This window comes from Pan troglodytes, chromosome X, assembly GCF_028858775.2.
Source record: "Pan troglodytes isolate AG18354 chromosome X, NHGRI_mPanTro3-v2.0_pri, whole genome shotgun sequence".
In the NCBI taxonomy this organism is placed as follows: domain Eukaryota; kingdom Metazoa; phylum Chordata; class Mammalia; order Primates; family Hominidae; genus Pan; species Pan troglodytes.
Window position 1 is genome coordinate 117,432,253 of NC_072421.2, and position 26,648 is coordinate 117,458,900.

Here is a 26,648-nt window from a genome sequence, read left to right on the forward strand (position 1 = left end):
AAAGGCTATCTAATCATTATAGAGAGAGATTATGATGTACCAGGCATTGTTCTTGGTCTTCACATGAATTGCCTGGTTTGATCCCCATAAAATCCCTATTCTGTAGGCATTGTTATTAACCCCATTTTATAGACAAGGGAACTGAGAAAGAAAAATGTTAAATTGTTCCTGAGTGTAAGCTGATAAGCACTATATCTCTTTCATCTTTGATTCATAAAAGACATCTTTGAAAGCTGTAAAAGGAAAATAAAAACTTGGGACCCCAATTCACTCTGCCAAAAGGAAAAAAAATTAAACTGAAAGCTGAGTCATGCAAGAAGCTGCCTTTCCTTTTGTTCCTAAGCAGACAGCTACAAATAACAGGTTAAATATCTCCACCTGTAGCTACTCTATGTTTACCTTATCTTATGTAAAGTGCTGATTTACTGAGCAGGAGACAGATACATAATTGATTCTTCCTCTACCTGCTCTTTTTCTCTTGCAACATGTGGATTCAATCATGTGACCATACCTTCCCTCTCTTCCCTCAAGCTCGCATTTCCCCTTTATTATTATTATTTTTTATTATTATTATTGTTATTATTTGAGACGGAGTCTAGCTCTTGTTGCCCAGGTTGGAGTGCAGTGGCGCAATCTTGGCTCACTGCAACCTCTACTTCCCGGGTTCAAGCGATTCTCCTGCCTCAGCCTCCCAAGTAGCTGGGATTACAGGTGCCCACCACCATGCCCAGCTAATTTTTGTATTTTTGGTAGAGACAGAGTTTCACCATATTGGCCAGGCTGGTCTCCAACTCCTGATCTCAGGTGATCTGCCTGCCTTGGTCTCCCAAAGTGCTGGGATTACAAGCGTGAGCCACTGCACCTGCCCTTGCATTTCTCCTTCAAATACTGAAGCCTAGGCCGGGCGTGATGGCTCAGGCCTGTAATCCCAGCACCATGAGAGGCCGAGGTGCATGGATCGCCTAAGGTCAAGAGTTCGAGACCAGCCTGACTAAGATGGTGAAATCCCGTCTCTATTAAAAATACAAACACTAGCTGGGTGTGGTGGCAGGAGCCTGTAATCCCAGCTACTTGGGAGGCTGAGGCAGCAGAATCGCTTGAACCCGGGAGGCAGAGGTGGCAGTGAGCCAAGATCGTGCCATTGCACTCCAGCCTGGGCAACAAGAGTGAAACTCCGTCTCAAACAAACAAACTAAAACCTGAAGCCTGGCCAGGTGGTGTGGCTCATGGCTGTAATCCCAGCACTTTGGGAGGCTGGGGCAGGAGGATAGCTTGAGCTCAGGAGTTCGAGACCAGCCTGGGCAACAGAGCGAGACCTTGTCTCTACAAATAATTTAAAAATTGGCCAGGTGTGGTGGTGGCACACCTATAGTCCCAGCTACCTGGGAGGCTGAGGTGGGAGAATCACTTGAGCCCAGGCAGTGGAGGCTGGGGTGAGCCATGACTGTGCCACTGCATTTCAGCCTGGGTGACAGTGAGACCCTGTCTTTAAATAAATAAATAAATACTGAAGCCCTCAAAGTCATCTTTGGAGAAAGGCACAGACCTGTCTCCCAGACACATCCTTAACCTTGGCAAAATAAACTGGTAAATTGAGACCTGTTTCAGATACTTTTTGGTTTGCAAAGCAATGAAGTACACATGGGAAGTCCTAACCTCAGAATTTGGAAATGAAAAAGTAAAAGCTCAGCCAAAGAAGTCAGCTTTGGGTGTGAGTTTGGGACAGTACTTGCTGTACCTCAGTCTGTTCAACTGCAATATGCAAATACTAATACCTCATAATGCTATTGTGAGGAGTAAATGACTTCAGACACTGAAGGCTTAACACAGTGACTGGCATATCATAGGGATGCCCAATACATACCAGCTGTGAGGCTTATCACCACTGTTCTTCCTGGCATGGCCCTGTAAGCTCATCTTCGGCTGAAGAGAAGCTAGGTATAGCTACTACAGTTTGGTCCTATTATTGCGGTCAGACAGTTGCTGTGATTGGCTCTCCCCTCCTTCCCTCACCCCCTCCCATCTTACCCTCTGTTATTAACATAAGCAGTCAGAAACATGTAGGCTATGCTTCTCATTGGTTGAAATTGTTGTTTCCTTGGCAGCACTTGCAAACATTCCATCTGGCAATCTGAGAGAAGCTACTGAGAGAATCCTGAGACATCCCCAGCCACCTACCACTGCTCCTGTTCCAAGCAAAGAAGATCTGCTCACTCCGGTACTGGGGATTCTCCGGGGTGGGGGAGTCCACAGAAAGGACTTGCAGTGGTTCTCCCTATTCATCACCCAGACCCCAAACGTTACCATTCCCCCCATCTCTTCCCACCCACCCTGCCTATCTGGCCTCTGAGAAGGGGAGGGGAGGGGAGGGGAGGACAAGGGAGAGGGAGGGGGAGGGGAGGGGAGCGGAGGGGAGGGGAGAGGAGGGGAGGGAAGGGAAGAAAAATAACTAGGAGATGCCAGTGGGAGGGAGGCTTAAGAATGGTGTGGGCCCACAGATGTGTGAGGGTAAAAATTGAGCTTCTTCCTGGGCACTGCTCCCCATCTTCCCTCTCCTGTTGGAGCACAGGCTCCCCAGGGAAAGTCTTAAGGAGGTCCTTCCATGCATAAAGCACACACCCCATGTGCTTCGTGTTGGAGGTCACAGATTTGACTTCTCATCGATTTATCGATAGGAAATTTGCTGAAAGCAAAGTTACTGAATGTCCAAGTTACCAAATGGGCAGTTTTCTTTTCTTTTCTTTTCTTTTCTTTTTTTTTTTTTTGAGACAGAGTCTCGCTCTGTCGCCCAGGCTGGAGTGCAGCAGCGCAATCAAGGCTCACTGCAACCTCCGCCTCTGGTTTCAAGTGATTCTCCTGCCTCAGCCTCCCGAGTAGCTGGGACTACAGGCATGCACCACCACGCCCTGCTAATTTTTGTATTTTTAGTAGAGATGGGGGTTTCATCATGTTGGCCAGGCTGGTTTCGAACTCCTGACCTCAGGTAATCCTCCCACATTGGCCTTCCAAAGTGCTGGGATTACAGGTGTGAGCCACCGCGCCTGGCCCCAAATGGACAATTTTCTTTCTTTCTTTTCTTCTTTCCTTCTTTCTCTCTTTCTTTCTTTTCTTTTTTGAGGTGGAGTTGCACTCTGTTGCCCAGGCTGGAGTGAAGTGGTGAGATCTTGGCTCACTGCAAACTCTGCCTCCCGGATTCATGCCATTCTTCTGCCTCAGACCCCCAAGTAGCTAGGACTATAGGCACCCACCACCACGGCTGGCTAATTTTTTGTATTTTTAGTAGAGACGGGGTTTCACTGTGTTAGCCAGGATGGTCTCGATCTCCTGACCTCGTGATCCGCCCGCCTTGGCCTCCCAAAGTGCTGGGATTATAGGTGTGAGCCACTGCGCCCGGCCCAAATGGACAATTTTCTAAAGGATCAAGTTGATATATGGCTACCTCACCAAAGTCTACTGAAATTACCAATTTACCCAAAAACCTTTGTACAGTTGTCTTTAACTACAGAGTTTATAGCAGGTTGCTCTGGCCAAATTGGCATGGCCTAAGGGCTAGGGAGAGCCAGTTCTCTAGTGTTAAGGACCTTTAGGCTCCTCACTGACCACCCTTTAGCCTCTGGCTGCTCTGGAGTGGGCAACCTGGAAATGCTCTGTGTGCTCCGGCAGATGATCCTGTCTACCTCCAGCTGTAGCAACAAGGAACTGGGGCAGAGGCAAACTGAGCTTAAAAATGCCAACATCAGTCTGGGCAACATACTGAGACCTATAAAATAAATAGCCTGGTGTAGGCAGGACACGGTGGCTCATGCCTGTAATCCCAGCATTTTGGGAGGCGGAGGCGGGCAGATCACCCGAGGTCAGGGGTTGAAGACCAGCCTGGCCAACATGGTAAAACCCTGTCTCTATTAAAAATACAAAAATTAGCTGGGCGTATTTTTGTATTTACAATACTTTTGTATTTTGTATTTACACACCTGTAATCCCAGCTACTCAGGAGGCTGAGGCAGGAGAATTGCTTGAACCCAGGAGGCGGACGTTGCAGTGAGCCGAGATTGCGCCACCGCACTCCAGCCTGGGTGACAGAGTGAGACTCTGTCTCAAAAGAAAAAAATAATAGCCAGCTGTGGTGGTATAGGCCTTTAGGCCCAACTACTCAGGAGGCTGAGGTGGGAGGATCACCTGAGCCCAGGAAGTTGAGGCTGCAGCTAGCTGTGATTGCACCACTGTACTCCAGCCCGGGTAACAGAGCAAGACCCTATCTCAAGAGAAAAAAAAGGAAAACAAAAAGCTAAAATGAACAATAGCCAACATTATTTCAGGGATGTTCAAAGGCTGTCCCAATGGTTCTTGAACTGATGGCCGTTGGAGCCAGGTTGCCTTTTGCAGTATCTACTACCCCCTGGGATCAATGATGATGTCAAGAAAGGAAACAGAGAGTTGCCCTTTGTCCGGGCGTGGTGGCTCACACCTGTAATCCCAGCACTTTGGAGATTACACTGAGGCAGGTGTATCACCTGAGGTCAGGAGTTCAAGACCAGCCTGGCCAACATGGTGAAACCCCGTCTCTACTAAAAATAACAAAAACTAGCCGGGCATGGTGGCGGACACCTGTAATCCCAGCTACTTGGGAGGCTGAGGCAGGAGAATCACTTGAACCCGGGAGGCAGAGGTTGCAGTGAGCCGAGATTTTGCCATTGCACTCCGGCCTGGGCAACAAGAGTGAAAACTCCGTCTCGAAAAAAAAAAAAAAAGAGTTGCCTTTTGTGAAAGAGGCTCCCAGAGAGAGAGTGGGTCACTGGACTCTAGATGAAAATGTGAGAATAAGGCCAGGCGCGATGGCTCACACCTGTAATCCCAGCACTTTGGGAGACTGAGGTGGGTGGATCAGGAGGTCAGGAGTTCAAGACCAGCCTGGCCAAGATGGTGAAACCCCGTCTCTACTAAAAATACAAAAATTAGCTGGGCGTGGTGGCAGGTGCCTGTAATCCCAGCTACTCGGGAGGCTGAGGCAGCAGAATTGCTTGAACCCAGGAGGCGGAGGTTGCAGTGAGCGGAGATCGTGCCACTGCCCTCCAGCCTGGGTGACAGAACAAGACTCTGTCTCAAAAAAAAAAAAAAAAAAAAAAAAGGAAGAAAGAAAATGTGAGAATAGGGCCCTACTGCTCTTTCTGAATCTTGGAGGGAGAAGAGCAGCACAGTTGAGAGCATGGGCTGTGAAGCCAGACACTGTGGGTGTACAGCTCAGTTTCCTCATTTTCACATGGCAGCAACAGGCCCTCTGTCTGTGACTCAGGGCTCCTGTAGGAAACTGTTGGCATATTAAAATGAGGATAGCTGTAGAAGGGTTAAGTAAGGGAATATTTACAAAGGTGTGGCCAGAGTGCAGGGCAACAGAGGAAGGTGCAGCTCCCCGGGGCTAGTAACAGTGGGCCTAAAACGTTGAGGGGAGAGAATGCTTACCCTTACCACACTGGGAAGCTGGGAGAGCGCCGCCCTGAAAGACGCTGGGGACTTCATGCAGCCAGCCATCAGCCAACTCGCAGGGAGAAAACCACCACGGACATACATTTTGACTTCCTGATCTCCTTATTGTGTGGAACCCCCTAGAAGCCAGAGGGCACCATTTATGGGTGCAGTCAGGTTAGTTTTCCAGGGCAGGAAGCAGGAGGAGATGCAAGGACAGTGGATTTGGAAAGGCAAATGGAAGGTGCCCAGCGCACTCTTTCATAGGGCTGTGATGACAGTTAAATGAAACATAGCACATTAAACACCCCCAAATTGGGAGCTGTTATTTATAGAAAAATAGCTCCATTTGGAGAGAGATACCCACTTTCATGTAGCCCTTCCACTCAATGGAAGGATTGCTTGCAACATACTTATTTTTTATTTTTTGAGACAGCCTTGCTCTGTCACCAGGCTGGAGTGCAGTGACACAATCTCGGCTCACTGCAACCTCTGCCTCCCGGGTTCAAGCAATTCTCCTGCCTCAGCCTCACGAGTAGCTGGGATTACAGGTGCTGGCCACCATGCCAGTCCAACTTTTTTTTTTTTTTGAGATGGAGTCTCACTCTCATTGCCCAGGCTGGAGTGCAATGGCGTGATCTGGGCTCACCACAACCTCCGCCTCCCAGATTCAAGCGATTCTCCTGCCTCAGCCTCCTGAGTAGCTGGGATTACAGGCACGTGCCACCACACCTGGCTAATTTTTGTATTTTTAGTAGAGACGGGGTTTTGCCTTGTTGGCCAGGCTAGTCTTGAACTCCTGACCTCAGGTGATCCACCCGCCTCGGCCTCCCAAAGAGCTGGGATTACAGGCATGAGCCACCAAACCTGGCCCAGGCCAATTTTTGTATTTTTAGTAGAGATGGGGTTTCTCCATGTTGGCCAGGCTAGTCTCAAACTCCTCACCTCAGGTGATCTACCCCCCTTGGCCTCCCAAATTGCTGGGATTACAGGCGTGTGCCACCGTGCCCGGCCATGTTTTTTATTTTCTCTGAGACAGGGTCTCGCTCTGTCACCCAGACTGGAGTACAGTGGTGAGATCATGGCTCCCTGCAGCCTCGACCTCCCAGGCTCAAGTGATCCTCCTACATCAGCCTTGTGAGTAGAAAGCTGGGATTATAGGCACACATCACCATGCCTGGCTAATTTTTTAAACTTTTGTAGAGATGGGGCCTTGCTATGTTGTCCAGGCTGATCTCAATCTCCTGCACTTAAGCGATCCTCCCACTTTGGCCTCCCGAAGTGCTGGGATTACAGGCCTGAGCCACTGCACCCAGCCGCCTGTAAGGAATTTAAAGCTGTGCTGGAAGTAAGCAATTTTTCATAAGCAAAGAGACTTAAACAGTAGCAAGAAAAGAAAGGATTTAAGACTCAAGGGAAAAGATGTAAAAAACATTGAAAATTAGCAAAGACTTCTAGCTCTGTGATGGAGCCATCTTTACAGCCCTAGTAACACAAATTTTCACATTGTCAATACATGTTAAAGGCATCTGGAAGATTATAGCTATCATTTATGATAAAAATCTTACTAGAACAGGAACAGACGAATGTTTTCTTGATGTGATACATCTCAAACCACAAACCACATCATACTAATGGTGTAACACCAGAAAGCAAGGCCATCAAAGTCAGACACAATAGGAGGATGCTCATTATTTCCACTTTCATTTTACATTTTTCTGGAAGTATTAACCAAAGCTAATACTCATAAGAGATATATACTCCTGGAAAAAAGATGATAAAAGTGACAGTTTATTGGAGATGATATAATTGTATACTGTACTGGAAAAACCCAAGAGAGAGAACTATGAAACCAATATTCCTCTGCTGTAATGCCTCTACTCATTTTAACACTATCTTTATAGGCCAGGTGTAGTGGCTCACACCTGTAATCCCAGCACTTTGGGAGTCCAAAGTGGGTGGATCACTTGAGGTCAGGAGTTCAAGACCAGCCTGGCCAACATGGTGAACCCCCGTCTCTACTAAAACTACAAAAAATTAGCCAGGCATGGTGGCACACACCTGTAGTCCCAGCTACTCGGGAGGCTGAGACAGAAGAATCACTTGAATCCGGGAGGCGGAGGTTGCAGTGAGCCAAGATTGTGCCATTGCACTCCAGCCTGGGCGACAGAACGAAACTTTGTCTCAAAAAAAAAAACCACTATCTTAGCCGGCGCTCTGGCTCACGCCTGTAATCCTAGCACTTTGGGAGGCCGAGGCGGGTGGATCACCTGAGGTCAAGAGTTCGAGACCAGCCTGGCCAACATGGAGAAACCCCATCTCTACTGAAAATACAAAATTAGCCGGGCGTGGTGGCGCATGCCTCCAATCCCAGCTACTCGAGAGGCTGAGGCAGGAGAATCACTTGAACCCAGATTCTCCCGGGAGGCGGAGGTTGCGGTCAGCCGAGATAGCGCCATTGCTCTCCAACCTGGGCAACAAGAACAAAACTCTGACTCAAACAAACAAACAAACAAACAAAAAACAAAACACTGTCTTTATACATTTTTTTTTTTTTTGAGATGTAGTCTCCCTCTGTAGCCCAGGCTGGAAGGCTGGAGTGCAGTGGTGCGATCTCGGCTCACAGCAACCTCTGCCTCCTGGGTCCCGGTTCAAGCAATTCTCCTGCCTCAGCCTCCTGTGTAGCTGGGATTACAGGCATGAGCCACCATGCCCAGCTAATTTTTGTATTTTTAGTAGAGACGAGGTTTCACCATGTTGGCCAGAGTGGTCTTCAACTCCTGACCTCGTGATCTGCCTGCCTCAGGCTCCCAAAGTGCTGGGATTACAGGCGTGAGCCACCGCGCCGGGCCTTTATATTTCTTTTTAAAAGTTAAGACAGGTTGGGGAGTGGGGAGATCTCACTATGTTGCCCAGGCTGGTTTGAAACTCATAGCCTCAAACTGTCCCCCTGCTTCAGCCTCCTGAATAGCTGAGATTACAGGCACATGCCACCACACCCACTTCATTTTAACATCATTTTAAAAGAGCCAGGTGCCCTCAGTTGCTCCTAGCAGGGATTGGGTTTCTTATCAAAGATTCAACTTGGAATCAGTATTGCTAGGCACTCCAAAGAAGTGCTGCTTTTTTTCTACTACATTTTGATTTAAGCCATTATGGTGTTTTTTTGTTTTTTGTTTTGTTTTTGAGATGGAGTTTTGCTCTTGTTGCCCAGGCTGGAGTGCAATGGCGCGATCTTGGCTCACTGCAACCTCCACCTCCCAGGTTCAAGCAATTGTCCTGCCTCAGCCTCCCGAGTAGCTGGAATTACAGGCGCCCGCCACCACACCTGGCAAATTTTGCATTTTTAGTAGAGATAGGGTTTCACCATGTTGGTCAGGCTGGTCTTGAACTCCTGACCTCAGGTGATCTGCCCGCCTCGGGCTCTCAAAGGGCTGGGATTACAGGCGTGAGCCACCGCGCCGGGCCTCATTATGATTTTGAGAATGTGAGAATCCTTGGTTTTCAGGAAAAGTAGATATCAGCAGCTAGGCACAGGTCTGACTCCTACCCTTAAACCCCTAATCCCCTCCCTAGAGGCAATAACTGCTTCCTGTCTCTTGTGATTCTTCAAGAGATGATCTGTACTTATATGAGTGTGTTCACATGTGTGTACACACACAGGCACACAGTAACTTCTTTTTTTCCCCAGGAAAAAGAAAATGAGTGAGACTCAAAATTCAACAAGCCAGAAAGCAATGGATGAGGATAAAAAAGCCGCAAGCCAAACAATGCCGAATACACAAGACAAGAACTACGAGGATGAATTGACTCAAGTAGCTCTAGCTCTGGTTGAGGATGTCATCAATTATGCTGTTAAGATTGTGGAAGGTAGTGATCCTGTTTGTTTGGATGCCTAAATAATTGTCTATATAGTCTAAATATAGCACCACACTACCTGGCAACTAACAAATTCACACCTTTTTTTTGCAGAGGAGCGAAACCCTTTGAAAAACATCAAGTGGATGACTCACGGTGAATTCACTGTGGAAAAGGGTCTTAAACAAATTGACGAATATTTTTCGGTAAGTTAGGCCGACCACTCCAGCATGGTACACCAGTGTGAAGAACAATAAAGAGACTCTCAGCAGATCAAAAGTTTGAAGTCTGGAAAATCTAGGAGATGGTATCAAAGGGGGCTGACTAGAATAAGTAAACATCGTCTCCATCTCAGTTCCAAAATCAAGGTGGGATAGTCTTTGAAGGTGAAATGCACAATCACAATCATTTTCCCTGTGTCTGTATCATTCTAACCTTACATTTCCCTGGGAAAATCTGCTCTTCCTACTTAAGCAATTTGTCCATGCTGGTGCATTAAATGGGGGCCTAGTGGCCTAAGGAGGGAGATGCTCCTCCAAAATAGGAGTTCTCCACCACCATTATTTTGTTTATTTTTTTTAGAGACAGGGTCCCACTCTGTCACCGAGGCTGCAGTGCAGGGGCTCGATCCTAGCTCCCTGCAGCTTTGAACTCCTGGGCTCAAGCGATCTTCCCACCTCAGCCTTCCAAGTAGACAGGCATGTGTCACCACACCTGGCTAATTTTTAATTTTTTTTTTGTAGAGACAGGGTCGTGCTATGTTGCTCAGGCTGGCCTCGAACTCCTGGCCTCAAGGGATCCTCCTGCCTTGGCCTCCCAAAGTGCTGGGATTACAGGTGTGAGCCATTGCACCCAGCCTCCACCACCAACTTTAGAATGCTCCTGTTAACAGAGGGGATGCAGATGGATCAAAAGACTTTTTGATTTGGCTTTGGAATATATTGCCTGCATAGTAAGATGTACAATCCCATGAATTCCTTTGTTTTTCTGCCTGTGTCTGACTCTGACTTCTTCATGTGGCAGCTTTGCTGAGAAGGCCCTGGATTACTTTGCATAACTGGTGAGTGAATAAAGGAGAATGGCTTGGGCCAGGCGCAGTGGTTCACATCTGTAATCCCAGCACTTTGAAATACCAAGACGGGAGAATCAATCATTTGAGCCTAAGAGTTTGAGACAGCCTGGGCAACATAGTGGGACCCCATCTCTATAAAACTAAAAAATTAGGCCAGGCATAGTGGCTCACGCCTGTAAGCCCAGCACTTTGGGAGGCCAAAGTGGGCAGATCACAAGGTCAGGAGTTCAAGTCCAGCCTGGCCAATATGGTGAAACCCCGTCTCTATTAAAAATACAAAAATTAGCCAGGCGTGGTGCTGGGCGCCTGTAATCCCAGCTACTCGGGAGGCTGAGGCAGAAGAATCGCTTGAACCCAGGAGGCAGAGGTTGCAGTGAGCTGAGATTACACCACTGCATTCTCAATCCTGGGCGACAGAGCAAGACTCCGTCTCAAAAAAAAAATAATAATAATTAGCCGGGCGTGGTGGTATGCACGTATAGTTCCAGCTACTCAGGAGGCTGAGGTGGGAGGATCACTTGAGCCCAGGAGGTCGAGGCTGCAGTAAGCTGTGATTGCGCCACTGCACTCAGCCTGGGTGACAGAGTGAGACCCTGTCTCAAAAAAAAAATGGCTTGAAATCCTTCTCATTGTGCTTCTGTGGAACAGAGACCAGTTGAAATTGGTGGAGGCGAACTCCCCTACCCCTGGGAAAAGTTCCAGCTCTCTCTGTTCCCCAGGCCAGCCCCTCAAAGCCTACAGCCCTCAGGGCAGTTTCCCAGGCCTTAGGAAGGCCTGGTCAGGTGTGAAGGAGGAAAAGTCAGGGATTTCTGGCTCCACGCCTTCTATGCTCCAGCGGACACCACTCACCGTTCTCATTAGGAGGGGTATCTTGAGCATAGTGAAGATGAATGGTGCAAGTTATTCTTGAGCCTTCCTGCTGTGGAGCACTTCTCCATTTGGGGTTGGGCAAAGGCCCCTGCCTACTGCACTCAGGGTTCCTGAATCAAACTAGAATGGAACACATAGCAAGTAGGAAAAATTTCCCTTGCAAATCCCACTGGTCATTCTGAGTAAAAGGCAAAAGTAAGTCCTGACAATGGTCTACAAGGCCCAATATGATCTGAGTTCCCTTTCCCCTCCCAACTTATGGTTCAGCTCCCATCACTCCTTCCCCCCTCTCACCTTCTTCCCTCGGCCACACTTGCCTCCTTGCCGTTCCTCGACTGCCAGGCATGTTCCCCTGTCAGGACCCTTGCTCTTGCTGTTCCCTCTGCCTGGAACCCTCTCCCCTAAGATGTATACCCATGGCTCACTGCTTTACCTCCCTTCAGATCTTTGTTGAAAACTATCACCTGCTCATTGAGGCTTTTCTTGGCCACTTCATCTAAAATCACAACCCTCTCCACTTCTCTGATTCATTTTTCCCTTCGCACTTCTTTCTGCCTACTAGAGTCTATTTACTTGTCCTGCTGCCTGTCTTCCACCACCAGACCATATGGTCCATGAGGGCAGATTTCTCTTGACTGCTCTCTTCCCAGCCCCTAGCAATGTCAGGTACACAGATGCTCAATAACTCTATGTTGAATACATGAGCAGATTTATTATTGCATTACCATATTTCTTCACAGATGAAGAGCCAGGTCAAAGGATTTGTCTTACCTATTTCGTAGGGCTGTTGTGAGGACAGAGACAATTAAAAAGTAAATGACTGAAAAGCTAAACATGTTATATTAACTCATGATGTAAAATCGCCCTGTTCCCAGCCCCACTAATGCAGCATGCCTGGCATTTCTTTTCTTTTTTTTTTTGAGACGGAGTCTCACTCTGTCGCCCAGGCTGGAGTGCAGTGGCGTGATCTTGGCTCACTGCACCCTCCGCCTCCTAGGTTCAAGTGATTCTCCTATCTCAGCCTCCCGAGTAGCTGGGACTACAGGCATGTGCCACCGTGCTGGCTAATATTTTGTATTTTTAGTAGAGACAGGGTTTCACCATGTTAGCCAGGATGGTCTCAATCTTCTGACCTTGTGATCCGCCTGCCTCGGCCTCCCAAAGTGCTGGGATTACAGGCGTGAGCCACCGCGCCCGGCCCTTCTTTTTTTTTTTTTTTTTGAGACAGAGTTTCACTCTTGTCACCCAGGCTGGAATGCAATGGTGCGATCTCGGCCTACTACAACCTCCACCTCCTGGGTTCAAGTGATTCTCTTGCCTCAGCCTCCCGAGTAGCTGTAATTATAGGCACCTGCCACCATGCCAGGCCAATTTATTTTTTATTTTTAATTTTTAGTAGAGATGGGGTTTCACCATTTTGGCCAGGCTTGTCTCGAACTCCTGACCTCAGGTGATCCACCCACATTGGCCTCCCAAAGTGTTGGGATTACAGGTGTGAGCCACTGCACCCGGCCAAAGTGTGAGGCATTTCTGATGGAGAGCTTTTTCAAGCTTATTGCCAGTTTCCCAGGGTCCACTACACATCAGGGGATGGTAAATTAGGAGTTGCCATTTACTGAGTACTGCTATGTGTTAAGCACTGCAGTGCACATCATCATGCATTATCTCGTTTAATCCTCACAACAAAACTGTGTATGGGTATATCAGTGTACCCATTTAAAAGATGAGAACTTTGCACAAATTGCCCAACCTCTCTCTGATTGAGCAGCAAAACGAAGTTATGATCATATGTCTGTCTGATTTTTTTTTTTTTTTTTTTGTGAGACAGGGCATTGCTCTGTCACCCAGGGCTGCAGTGCAGTGGCACCATCTTGGCTCACTGCAACCTCTGCCTCCTGGGTTCAAGGGATTCTCCTGCCTCAGGCTCCCGAGTAGATGGGACTACAGGTGCATGCTACCATGCCTGGCTAATTTTTGCATTTTTAGTAGAGATGGGGTTTCACCATGTTGGCCAGTCTGGTCTCAAACTCCTGACCTCAAGTGATCTGCCCACCTCAGCCTCCCAAAGTGCTGGGATTACAAGCGTGAGCCACTGTGCCTGGCCTGATACATTCTTTTTAAAAAATATTTATTTATTTATTTATTTATTGAGACAGAGTCTTGCTCTGTCGCCCAAGCTGGAGTGCAGTGGCGCAATCTCGGCTCACTGCAGCCTCAAACTCCTGGGCTCAAGTGATCCTCCTGCCTCAGCCTCCTGAGTAGCTAGGACTATGGGTACACAGCACCATGGCCGAGTAAATTTTTTATTTTTTTGTAGAGATGAGGTCTCACTTTGTTGCTCAGGCTGGTCTTGAACTCCTGGCCTCAAGTAGTCCTCCTGCCTCAGCCTCCTAAAGTGCTGGGATTACTGCCAGCCACTGGCAGTGGCCACTGCACCCGGTGTGAGCCACTGCACCCAGTCAGTTCTATCTGATATATTCTTTCCACCACAGTAGGAAAAGTATTTTTTTTTCTTATTTGTTTTTTCTCATCAGCTTCTACTGACCCAGGAAAAGTACTTTTGGATGACAAAAATAATGCAGACTTTTATTATCATTTAAAAATACAAATTCAAATGATTTTAAGGTACTACAATGTGAATACGAATAATTAAACCTGGTATCAGAAAGCTGGTACAGGCTGGGCGCAGTGGCTCACGCCTGTAATCCCAGCACTTTGGGAGGGCGAGGCGGGCAGATCACTTGAGGTCTGGAGTTTGAGAACAGCCTGGTCAACATGGTGAAACCCTGTCTCTACAAAAATACAAAAAAATTAACTGGGTGTGGTAGTGTGTGCCTGTAATCCCAGCTGCTTGGGAGGCTGAGGCAGGAGAATCACTTGAACCTGGGAGGCGGAGGTTGCAGTGAGCTGAGATCGTGCCACTGCACTCCAGCCTGGGCAACAGAGTGAGACTCTGTCAAAAAAAAAAAAAAAAAAAAAAGAAGAAGGATGGTATAGGATGGTATAGTTGTGGAGAGGGAACACTTACACATTGCCAATGGCAAAGTTGGTTCATTCTCTTCAGGAACACAGTCTGGCAACAGGAATATACAAATGGGTTCCTTATAAAAGAAAAATCAGAGAATGCCCATCACCTCAGACAGTTAAAATTACTTTTATAATAAAAAAAAGACATCACTATAAAAAATGCCCAGTGAGCAAAAAGATACAAATTAGAAAATGAAATTACCCAAAATACCCATTTCTATTACCCCAAAGGTCACTTACCATGGATAACAGTTTTGTGCATATACTTTTTTTTTCATTGTTTTTTGCCTTGTGCATATACTTCTATGTGTCTGTTGATTGTGAGTGTCCAGTAGTATGTAGCTGGCTAAGCCATCCATGATCAAGTAGTACAGTGAGATACTGTTTCCTGGAAGTGAGTATATGAAGCAGTATCATGTAAAAATCACAAAACACACACACTGCTGATACATAAAAGTCTGCTGCCTGCACACGGATAAAAATGGGAGGAGATTCGCCTGATGAAAATAGTTAAATTTAATGTCATGTGTAAGGCTGCCTTCATTCACAAAAGGGGGGAAAAATCCACTAAGAGCCAAGCTGAGAAGAAGAAACTCTTAGAACTGAGGCTTCTAGTGGGGTGGAGAAAGCACTGAGCGGGCTGCTCAGGAGTCCTGGGTACCAGTCCCAGTTTATTGTGTTAGACTGTCCCTACCTACTTCTAGGCCCTGGTATCCTCATCTGCAAAGTGAAGGGCTGCATTAGATTATCTCTAGCGACCTATTCAATGTTATAAAGTCTGTGATTGTGTGACAGATTAAACATTAGGGCTAGAAAAGTATATTGAGTAATATAGAACAGTTGAAAAAAAAGGCATGCTCTGGCTGGGTGCGGTGGCTCATGCCTGTAATCCCAACACTTTGGAAGGCCGAGGCAGGTGGATCACCTGTGGTCAGGAGTTTGAGACCAGCCTGGCCAACATGGTGAAACTCCGTCTCTACTATATGTGCTGCCGAAGCGAGCACAGAAACTCCGTCTCTACTAAAAATACAAAAATTAGCCAAATGTGGTGGTGCACACCTGTAATCCCAGCTACTCGGGAGGCTGAGGCAGAAGAATCACTTGAACTCAGGAGGCGGAGGTTGCAGTGAGCCGAGAAAACGCCACTGTACTCAAGCCTGGGTGACAGAGCAAGACTTCATCTCAAAAACATAAAAAAAAAAAAAGAGGCATGCTCCAATGAGCCATAAGGGGTTGACTGTTGGGCCCCTTCATTAAAAGGAGTAATGATTTTGGGGCCAGGCGTGGTGGCTCGTGCCTATAATCCCAGCACTTTGGGAGGCCGAGGCATGTGGATTACCTGAGGTCAGGAGTTCAAGACCAGCCTGGATCTCTACTAAAAATACAAAAATTAGCTGGGCGTGGTGGTGAGCACCTGTAATCCCAGCTACTCAGGAGGCTGAGGAAGGAGAATCGCTTGAACCCAGGAGGCGGAGGTTGCAGTGTGCCGAGATCACGTCACTGCACTCCAGCCTGGAAGACAGAGAGGGACTCCGTCTCAAAAAAAAAAAAAAGGAAGGAATAATGACTTTGGGAGGCCGAGGCCAGTGGATCACTTGAGCCTAGGAGTTTGAGACCAGCCTGGGCAATATAGGGAGACTGTCATCTCTACAAAAAATATAAAAATTAGCCAGGTGCGGTGGTGCATGCCTGTATGTAGTCTCAGCTACTTGGGAGGCTGAGGCGGGAGGGTCACTTAAGCCCGGGAAGGTTGAGGCTACAATGAGCCATGATCGTGCCACTGCACTCCAGCCTAGGTGACAGAGTAAGACCCTGTCTCAGAAAAAAGGAATAATGATACATGAAAGAATACACAGCTCCTGATCTCAAGGAATCTCGAGTCCAGTGCTCTTCTCTGGACTGAAACAGCCAATTGGGTACAAGTTTGAAATAAGCTGAGGCAAAAGGCCAGCCTACATTTTTTTTAAAGGAGGGCCTGAAATCTTTTTGATGTCTCCTGTACTCCCTCTCCACATTACTGGGACTTGTTAGACTCTCCCAATTCCTTCCTTCTGTGAACCTTCATCTTAATTCAGGCTCTTCTTTGATTCAGAAGCTTCTGGTGCCCCGAGAGCCAGCCCAAGGAAGTTCAGTTGAATTGAATTTGTTGAACACCTGTGAAATCTAAGGCCCTGTGCCAGGAATCAGGGATGCATTTTGACTTCTGTGGGCCCTAGGCACTCTTCCCTTTGTAGGCCCCTTTCTCCTTCAAAAGATGAAAAAATTCAAGACAGCACTGGTATAAAGATGAATATAATCATGACCCTAAAATTCATATATTCTTCTTCTTTTTTTTGAGACAGAGTTTTGCTTTTGTTGCCCAGGCTGGTGTGCAATGGCGCAATCTCGTCTCACCACAATCTCCGCCTCCCGGGTTCAAACGATTCTCCCGCCTCAGCCTCCCAAGTAGCTGGGATTACAGGCATGCGCCACCACGCTGGGCTAATTTTGTATTTTTAGTAGAGACTGGATTACTCCACGTTGGTCAGGCTGGTCTCGAACTCCCGACCTCAGGTGATCCGCCCTCCTCGGCCTCCCAAAGTGCTGGGATTACAGGCGTGAGCCACTGTGCCCGGCCTTTTTCTTCTAATTTTAAAAGAAATGAACACTTTTTTTTGTGGGCCCTAGGTATTGAGCTTACTATGCCTTACAGATAAGTCAGCCCTGTTAGAAATGTTTTAATATTGGCCGGGCATGGTGGCTCACGCCTGTAATCCCAACAGTTTGGGAGGCCGAGGTGGGCAGATAACTTGAGGTCAGGAGTTCAAGATCAGCCTGACCAACATGGTGAAACCCTGTCTCTACTAAAAATACAAAAATTAGCCGGGTGTGGTGGTGGGCGCCTGTAATCCCAGCTACTCAGGGAAGCTGAGGCGGGAGAATTGTTTGAACTTGGAAGGCGAAGGTTGCAGCGAGCCGAGATGGTGCCATTGCAGTCCAGCCTGGGGGACAGAGCGAGACTCTGTTTCAAAAAAAAAAAAAAGAAAAGAAATTTTTTAATATGGAGACTACAACGCAGACAGTTCCTTATGGCTGTACTATGCGGGGATGTCTCAAGTGCCATAAGACAGGCAGAAAACAAGTTCCACCAGTGTTCAAAGGGAAAGGGTGTGAAGTCACATCTGGTTGGAAGAGGGATCAGAAAGACTTCTTGGAGGTGGTAGTTTTAAGGAAAACAGAATTTATCAAGTAGGTGATAGAGAGAAGCTTCTCAAGAAATGACAACAGCTGGATCAAAAGCATGGTGTAAACATGGGGAATAGTGCTAGTTATAGCTTGATGGGAATATGAGCATTTTGTTGAGAAAAGTGTGACATGAAACTTGTTTTTTTTTTTTCTGAGACAAGGAGTTTCCCAGCCTGGAGTGCAGTGGCACGATCATAGCTCACTGCAGTCTTAAATTCCTGGGCTCAAGCGATCCTCCTGCCTCAGCCTCCCAAAGTGCTGGGATTACACCACGCCTGGCCATTGTGGGAAGTCTTAAATGACACAGTGAAACATTTTCATTTTGTTTGGCAGGCAATGGGGGAGTTGCTGGAGGTTGCTTTTTTTTTTTTTTTTTTTTCTGAGATGGAGTTTCGCTCTTGTCGCCCAGGCTGAAGTGCAATGGCGCGATCTCAGCTCACTGCAACCTCCGCCTCCTGGGTTCGAAGGATTCTCATGCCTCAGCCTCTCAAGTAGTTGGGATTACAGGCACCCACCACCACGCCCGGCTCATTTTTGCATTTTCAGTAGAGACGGGGTTTCACCATGTTGGCCGAGCTGGTCTCGAACTCCTGACCTTAAGTGATCTGCCCGCCTCAGCCTCCCAAAGTGCTGGGATTACAGGCGTGAGCCACTAAGCTTGCGCCCCGCCCACGGGAGGTTTTTGAGCTGATCAGCTATGACTGAAGCTGTGCTTAAGGAAAATAACTCTGGCTTCATTGTGGGTGGGGGATTGGAGAAGTGAGGTTGAGGACAATGGAGTCTAGATAGGTTATTGCCTAAGTCCAGGTGAGAAACACTAAGAGCTGAAGTAGAGCAGTGGCAGTGGGACTGGAGAAGAATGGATAGATTTGAGACACATTTCAGGTAGAATAGATATGATTGAAGGTTAATAAAAAATGGATTAAGGAAGGAAGGAAAGAAGGAAAGAAGAACTGAATGAATGCTACTTTTTTTTTTTTTTTTGAGATGGAATTTCACTCTTGTAGCCCAGGCTGGAGTGCAATGGCATGATCTTGGCTCACTGCAACCTCCTGACTTCAAGTGATCCGCTCACCTCGGCCTCCCAAAGTGCTGGCATTACAGGCGTGAGCCACTGTGCCCAGCCTAAATGCTACTTTCAATAATGTAGTTAACCTTAGTTGTGTACAGTTGGCTCTCCATATCTGCAGGGGAATACGTTTTCAGACCCTCCATGCATATCAAAATCCACGTGCGCTCAAGTCCCTTAGTCGTCCCCCCATCCATGGATGTAACCAACTGTGGATTGAAAAGGTTGGCCCTATGTATTAGAATCCGCAGCGGTGGGACTGTATTCCCATCTCAACTCCAAGAATAGGCCCAGACAAAGGAGACATTCCAAGGAAGATTTTGTTTCTCAACTCTCATCACTATGAAGATTTGTGCCTTGAAAGGGGAAAGCGCCTGGGAGTGGTGGCTCATGCCTGTAATCCCAGCACTTTGGTAGGCTGAGGCGGGCGGATTGCTCGAGCCCAGGAGTTCAAGGCCAGCCTGGACAGTATAGCAAGACCTGGTCTCTAAAATAAATAAATAAATAAATAAAATAAAATAAAATAAAAATTTAAAAAGAAAGGGGCAAGCTTCTCCAAGGGTGCAAACAAGGAATCCCTCCTTTCTGTAGGATGTGGATTATTCTATTGCCTCCCTGAACTTATTTTATATACCACCTATGGCTACAATTAAGTGAGTTGGATTTTCACAAATGGCTAAAGCCAGCCTCATTACTTTCCAGTCACACATTTAGGTCTCCTGGGATGAGCAGAACAAGTGTTCTAATCACTTTCTAATTATTTTCCAATTAATTGAACCTGCCTCCTGTGAGGGGGTCTGAAGCAACATCTGTCTGTATGTACATGTAGACATTGAAGGGTGTGCCTTGCTGGGCATGGTGGCTCACACCTGTAATCCCAGCAGTTTGGGAGGCCAAGGCAGGTGGAACACTTGAGCTCAGGAGTTTGAGATCAGCCTGGGCAACATGGCGAAACCCCATCTCTACCAAAAATACAAAAATTAGCTGGCCGTGGTGGCGCATGCCTGTAATCCCAGCTACTCGGGAGGCTGAGGCAGGAGAATCGCTTGAACCCAGGAGGCAGAGGTTGCAATGAGCCAAGATCACGCCACTGCACTCCAGCCTGGGTGAAGAAGTGAGGCTCTGTCTCAATCAATCAATCAATCAATCAATCAATCAATCAATGTGTGTCCCTACAGTCCAAGGCTCAATCTCAACTGATGTTTGCATTCTTCACTTGTTTCATTTCAGTTTAACCTTTTCTCTCCTCCACCCATGGTGATAATTGGGAGCTGACCCTAGTTTGACCCCAATAAAAAAAATTAGGAGTGGCCAGGTGCGGTGGCTCACACCTGTATTCCCAGCACTTTGGGAGGCCAAGGTGGGTAAATCGCTTGAGGTCAGGAGTTTGAAACCAGCCTGACCAACATGGTGAAACCCCGTCTCTACTAAAAATACAAAAAGAATTAGCCGGGCTTGGTGGCATACGCCTGTAATCCCAGCTACTTGGGAGGCTGAGGCAGGAGAATCGCTTGAATCTGGGAGGCACAGGTTGCAATGAGCCGAGATCATGCCACTGCACTCCAGCCTGGGCAACAGAGAGAGACTCCATCTCAAAAAAAAAAAAAAATTAGGAGCGGACTCCAGAACAGAGCTCTAACCCTGACTGTTACATGCCACACTTATCCTTTATTTTTATTTATTCGTTTTTTTAGGGATAGGGTCTTGCTCTGTCACCCAGGCTGGAGTGTAGTGGTGCGATCACAGCTCACTGCAGCCTCAAACTCCTGGACTCGGGCAATCCTATTGCCTCAGCCTCCCCAGTAGCTGGGATTACAGGTGCGTGCCACCATGCCTGGCTAATTTTTAAATTTGTTTTGTAGAGATAGGGTCTTGCTACATTGCCCAGGCTGGTCTGGAACTCCTGGGCTCAAGCAATCCTCCTGCCTCGGCCTCCCAAAGTGCTGGGATTACAGGCATGAGCCACTGCACCCAGCCATGCTGCATTTATCTACAGGACTTGAACAGAAGGCTTTTCTTTTTCTGTGTGCTTTTTCTTTTTTCTATGAAACAGAAGTGTGTTTCTAAAAAATGCTGGGCACATGGCGTAGAGTTTGTAGAGAGGAAAGACTTAATTCACAGCTTCCTCTACATCTACTATGTACACTGGAGTATCTCAACTGCTGACCTACCCGTAGCACGAATCTCTGCTGGTACCTACTTCACCATGAAGGTCTCCAAAACCAAACCGCCGGTAAGTTCTTCTTTTTCTCCCTTCAGTGAGACTTCAGTGAGAATGGAGACTTCTCTTGTCAAGGTCATCAATAACCCCATTTTTACAAAATTTAATAGTCATACTTCTGTCCTCATCTTACTGGCCTATGCACGGCACTTGCCAAAACTGATCACTCCCCGCTCCATGAAACTTTCCATTTGGCTTCTAGAACAACATACTTTCCTGATTTTCCTCCTGCCTCACTGACCATTCCTTCACAGTCCGTCTCTACTGGTAGTTTCCCTGCCTCATACCAACCTCTTCATGTTGGAATGTCCTGAAACTCAGGCCTTGGACCTCTTCTCTAATACTCAGTTCTGTGGTTATCTCTTCCAGTCTCATAGCTTTAAATGCCACCTAGAGCTTATGATCCCCAAATTTGTATCTCTAGCACAGACCCGTCCCACGTGGATGTTTAATAAACATCTAATTTATTGTATGTAAAACTGAACTTCTGATTTTCCCTTCCAAGCCTATCTACTTGCAGTCTTCATCTTAGTTAATAGCCAAAATCCTTGGTGTCATCCTTGACTCTTCTCTCATATCCCTCATCTAATCCATTAGGAAATCCTATTGGCTCTACTTTCAAAAATATATCCAGAATCCAACAATTTTTTTTTTTGAGACAGAGTTTCACTCTTATTGCCCAGGCTGGAGTGCAGTGGCACGATCTTGGCTCACTGCAACCTCCACCTCCTGGGTTCAAGTGATTCTCCTGTCTCAACCTCCCAAGTAGCTGGGATTACAGTCGTGCGCCACCATGCCTGGCTGGTTTTTGTATTTTTAGTAGAGATGGGGTTTCACCATGTTGGCCAGGCTGCTCTCGAACTCCTGATCTCAAGTGATCCACCCACCTTGGCCTCCCAAAGTGCTGGGATTACAGGCGTGAGCCACCGCGCCCGGCCCCCCCAAACAATTTCTTACTACTCCACTTCTATCATCCTGGTCCAAGACACCATCTTCTCTCACCAAGATTATGTCAATAGCCTCCTAATCAGTCTCTCTGCTTCCACCCTTGCCCTCATCATGTCTGTTTTCAATGTTGCAGGCAGCCTGAATGAGTCTTGTAAAACAAGTTTTTCTTTTTCTTTTTTTTTTTTAAGAGATGGTGTCTTGCTTTGTTACCCAGGCTGGTCTTGAACTCCTGGCCTCAGGCTATCCTCCTGCCTCAGCCTCTCAAAGTGCTGGACTTACAGGTGTGAACCACCACGCCCAGCTGTAAAACAAATTTGTCACTTTTGTGTTTAAAATTTTCCAAAAGTGCTTCTCAAACTTCTCTCTCTTTTTTTTTTTAAGACAGAGTCGCTCTGTCATCCAGGTTGGGGCAGAGTGGTACAATCAGAGCTCACTGAGGCCTTGACATCCCAGGCTCAAGTGATCCTCCCACATCAGCCTTCCTTGTAGCTGGGACTACAGGTGCACACCACCATGCCCAGCAAACTTCGTGCTGGGATTACAGGCGTGAGCCACCACACCCAGCTGTAAAACAAATTTCCGTCACTCCTCTGTTTTATCTATATCTGTCTGCCTATCTAATCTATCTATCTATCTATCTATCTATCTATCTATCTATCTATATCTATCTATCTACTTATTGAGACAGGGTCTCACTTTGTCACCCTGGCTGGCAGGCAGTGGCATGATCAGGGCTCACTGCAGCCTCTACTTCTTGGGCTCAAGCCATCCTCCTGCCTCAGCCCCCCAAGTATGGGACTACAGGCATGCACCACCACGCCTGGCTTTTTTTTTTTTTTTTTTTTTTTTTTGAGTTTTCGTAGAGACAAGGTCTTGCTATGTTGCACAGGCTGGTCTTGAACTCCTGAGCTCAAGTGATCCACCCGGCTTAGCCTCCCAAAGTGCTGGGATTAGAGGCGTGAGCCACCGCGCCTGGCCCATTCTTCTGTTTAAAACTTTCCAAGGGCAGGCGCGGTGGCTCATGCTTGTAATCCCAGCACTTTGGGAGGCTTACATGGGCAGATCATGAGGTCAGGAGTTCGAGACCAGCCCGACCAACATGGTGAAACCCCATCTCTACTAAAAATACAAAAATTAGCCGGGCATGGTGGCGCATGCCTGTAATCCCAGCTACTCAGGAGGCTGAGGCAGCAGAATTGCTTGAACCCAAAAGGCAGAGGTCACAGTGAGCCGAGATTGCGCCACTGCACTCTAGCCTGGGTGACAGAGCGAGACTCCGTCTCCAAAAAAAAAAAATTAAAAAAAAATAATAAAAATAAAAATTAAAAAAAAAATAGATAAACTTTCCAAAAGTGCTTCTCAAAATTTAAAGTGCTGGCAGGGCATGGTAGCTCATGCCTGTAATCCCAGCACTTTGGGAGGCCGAGGTGGACAGATCACCTGAGGTCAGGAGTTCAAGACCAGCCTGGCTAACATGGTGAAACCCCGTTTCTACTAAAAATACAAAAATTAGGCCGGGCACGGTGGCTCATGCCTGTAATCCCAGCACTTTGGGAGGCCAAGGCGGGCGGATCACCTGAGGTCGGGAGTTCCAGACCAGCCTGACCAACACCCTGTCACTACTAAAAGTACAAAATTAGCCAGGCGTGGTGGCTCGTGCCTATAATCCCAGTAACTCGGGAGGCTGAGGCAGGAGAATTGCTTGAACCCAGGAGGTGGAGGTTGCGGTGAGCCAAGATCATGCCATTGCACTCCAGCCTGGGTACCAAGAGCGAAACACCATTTCAAAAAAAAAAAGAAAAACACAAAAATATAGCCGGGTCTGGTGGCTCATGCCTGTAGTCCCAGCTACTTGGGAGGTTGAGGCAGGAGAATGGCTTGAACCCAGGAGGTGGAGGTTGCAGTGACCAAGATGATGCCATTGTACTCCAGCCTGGGTGACAGAGTGAGATTCCATCTCAAAAAAAAGAAAGAAAGAAAGAAATTTAAAGTTTGTACAAATTACTTAGGGATCTTGTTAAAATGAAGAATCTGATTCAGTAGGTGTGGGGTAGGGATTCAGATTCTGCATGACTAACAAGCTCGCAGACCATGCTGAGGCTGCAGGCCTAGAGACCAGCTTTCAGTAGTAAGGGCCTACAAGGCCCTGTGTGATCTTGTCCCTTGTTACTTGTGCTTTCCCACTACTCCTTCCCTCTCACTGTGCTCTGGCCATTCTGATCTTGCTTCACCTCAAATAAGTCAGGTATAGTCCTGCCTCAGGGCCTTTGCACTTGCTTTTTCTTTTGACTAGAACACTCTCCCCTAGGCATGTGAATTGCCTGCTCCCTCACCTCCTCTTTCACTCACTTTCCTATGCTTTTTCTCCATAGCACTTACCACCTTTTCATGTTCTATATAATTGTTTTTTTGTTTTGTTTTGTTTTGTTTTTAGATGGAGTCTCGTTCTGTCTTCTAGGCTGGAGTACAGTGGCGCAATCTCGGCTCACTGCAACCTCTGCTTCCTGGGTTTGAGTGATTCTCCTGCCTCAGCCTCCTGGGTAGCTGGGATTATGGGCACATGCCACCACACCCAGCTAATTTGTGTATTTTTAGTAGAGATGGGCTATCACCATGTCGGCCAGGCTGGTCTGGAACTCCTGACCTGAGGTGGTCCATCTGCCTCGGCCTCCCAAAGTGCTGGGATTACAGGCATGAGCCACCACACCCAGCCCTGTAATTGTTTTATTATTGTCTATTCCCTCCATCAGAATGTAAGCTCCATAAAGGCTGGGATTTTTGTCTTCCTGTAAAACAAGGCCTGGCAAATAGTAGGCACTCAATAAATACTTGAAGGAATGATTGCTGGTATCCACGAGGTAGACCATGAATAAGAAATATGTTAACTTGATAGCTGGTGTGAAAAGAGCCAAAATAACATCCATGAATCTAGGGGAAGGGTCATCAGAGGAGCAGGGCTGGTACCAAGCATAGTGCCTGAAACATAACAGACATAAACATTTTATTTCCTCTTTGCCTTCCCATCCTTTCCCAAAAGTTATTTGCACCTTGGCCTGATGTTAAGATTTTGTATATGACCACACAGTCAGTGAGCCATCTATGTCCTATATTCATCCTATCCTAGTACAAATGTGCCTATTCAGAGCGTTTGGAACCTGCAGTAATCTAAAGAGGTGCAATATGCGGAGATCTTACTTCTGGTCATATATCCCTCTACCAGCTGTCTTACTAATTGGCCAGGTCAGAGGTCAGGAAATGAGACTGCTGGAGGGGAACAAGACTACACCAGAGACCACACAGAGAGAGGTCTTGGGAGAATGGCTCTTGCTCAAAATTCCAAGTATAATTTTGGAGGCGAGGATGGGAGGGACTACTGAGACAATATTACAACCTACATGTTTATGCTGCTTTAAAAATGTTTCACACCTTTTCATCTATATTAATTCATTTTCATGCCATTCCTAAGAGGTAGAGATTGTCAGTTGAGTAAAGTGGAGCATGTAAAGAAGGTTAATGACTTACACTCCTATTAATGAGGAGCACAAGCCTGTCCCAAGGTATTTCCAATATTGTAAAGATTCTTAAGGTATTTGTTGTCAAAAAGATATTTTGGGGAACAGAGGTTTAAAGTGACAAAAAACTATCACCTATAGATTCCCAATTCATAAGCAAGATGAATTCTAGAAATTCAAAAGTATGCATATGGGCAAGTGTAGGGAAGTAAGGAATTAAGTTTGTACGATTGGGCTGGGCGTGGTGGCTCACGCCTGTAATCCCAGCACTTTGGGAGGCCGAGGTGGGCGGATCACCTGAGGTCAGGTATTCGAGACCAGCCTGGGCAACAAGGTAAAACTCCGTCTCTACTAAAAATAAAAAAAATAGCTGGGTGTGGTGGCGGGCATCTATGATCCCAGCTACTCAGGAGGCTGAGGCAGGAGAATCACTTGAACCCAGGGGGCGGAGGTTGCAGTGAGCTGAGATTGCGCCACTGCACTTACACCTGGGAGACAGAGCAAGACTCCATCCTGAAAAAAACAAAAAGAGTTGGTATGACTGGTCTGGGCTAACAGTTGTCCTTCTCTTTTTTAGGATGCACCCATTGTTGTTTCTTATGTAGGCGACCACCAAGCATTAGTTCACAGGTAATGAACATTTGGAGGTTTGTTTTAAAAGGGTGGGAGAAAGGTCATCACACTCCAGGAATCCAGCAGTTGCGCAACAACAGATAGTTCATGTAATGGTCACTTTTCTTCTTTGGACCACCAAGCCCATTAGAATGGGCTGAAACTGTTCTAGAAAATTATTTTTCTTAGTGTCTGGTTTTTCATTCATTATAAGCTTGAGGATTAGTTGCTGGAGTGGGGTGGAGGCAAAGTGGGTCATGTCTATTGTTTCTAAGGAAAACTTCAATATCACATAAAATTAACTCATGTATAATAATCCCTTTTATAGCAGCTCTCTTAAAGTATCTTTACATATAAGCTCATGAATCCTTTCATTGACTGGGCTTAAGAAACAGTAAAGGATAGACATAGAGAACCTTAGCTACCTCCCCTCCCCCGCCATAAAAGAGGCTTCTTGCTTACTAGGAATATAAAAGAGTAAATAGGGAATCCCCTTTGTTTGATTTTAAAAGCTTTTGATTTAAAAATACTTTAAAAGTGTTTGTTTTTCTTCCTTTGTAGACCAGGAATGGTTCGCTTTCGAGAAAACTGGCAGAAGAATCTTACTGATGCCAAATATAGTTTCATGGAGTCATTCCCCTTCTTATTCAATCGTGTCTGATACTTACAGGATGTCTTAGGATTGTTTTTCTCATCAGGATACATTAAAAATACAATACAGCACGTCAAACCACAGAATATTTATTGAGTAATAAACTTGTGGCACACAATCCA

General features: G+C 46.7%; 1 protein-coding gene across 2 annotated transcripts; it reads left to right on the plus strand.

The window, feature by feature from the left end:
• Nucleotides 1–1,843: 1,843 nt before the first annotated feature.
• AKAP14 (A-kinase anchoring protein 14) lies at nucleotides 1,844–26,648 on the plus strand. Of its 2 annotated transcripts, XM_001136166.6 has the most exons (7): nucleotides 1,844–1,938; nucleotides 2,106–2,218; nucleotides 9,152–9,330; nucleotides 9,433–9,524; nucleotides 20,635–20,814; nucleotides 25,840–25,892; nucleotides 26,436–26,648. In XM_001136166.6, the coding sequence occupies exons 3-7, from the start codon at nucleotides 9,162–9,164 to the stop codon at nucleotides 26,533–26,535; spliced, it is 594 nt and encodes a 197-aa protein (XP_001136166.1). In that variant the 5' UTR covers nucleotides 1,844–1,938; nucleotides 2,106–2,218; nucleotides 9,152–9,161; the 3' UTR covers nucleotides 26,536–26,648. The 2 variants fall into 2 exon arrangements, with proteins under 2 accessions (XP_001136166.1, XP_001136247.1); XM_001136247.7 differs by lacking the exon at nucleotides 20,635–20,814.

What these genes read in the sequence shown, in the direction of transcription:
- AKAP14 (XM_001136166.6), top strand. Translation starts at nt 9,162, where the DNA reads ATGAGTGAGACTCAAAATTCAACAAGCCAGAAAGCAATGGATGAGGAT. An exon ending in TGCTGTTAAGATTGTGGAAG is followed by an intron (nt 9,331 to 9,432) that starts GTAGTGATCCTG and finishes TTTTTTTTGCAG; the next exon opens with AGGAGCGAAACCCTTTGAAA. An exon ending in TCTCCAAAACCAAACCGCCG is followed by an intron (nt 20,815 to 25,839) that starts GTAAGTTCTTCT and finishes TCTCTTTTTTAG; the next exon opens with GATGCACCCATTGTTGTTTC.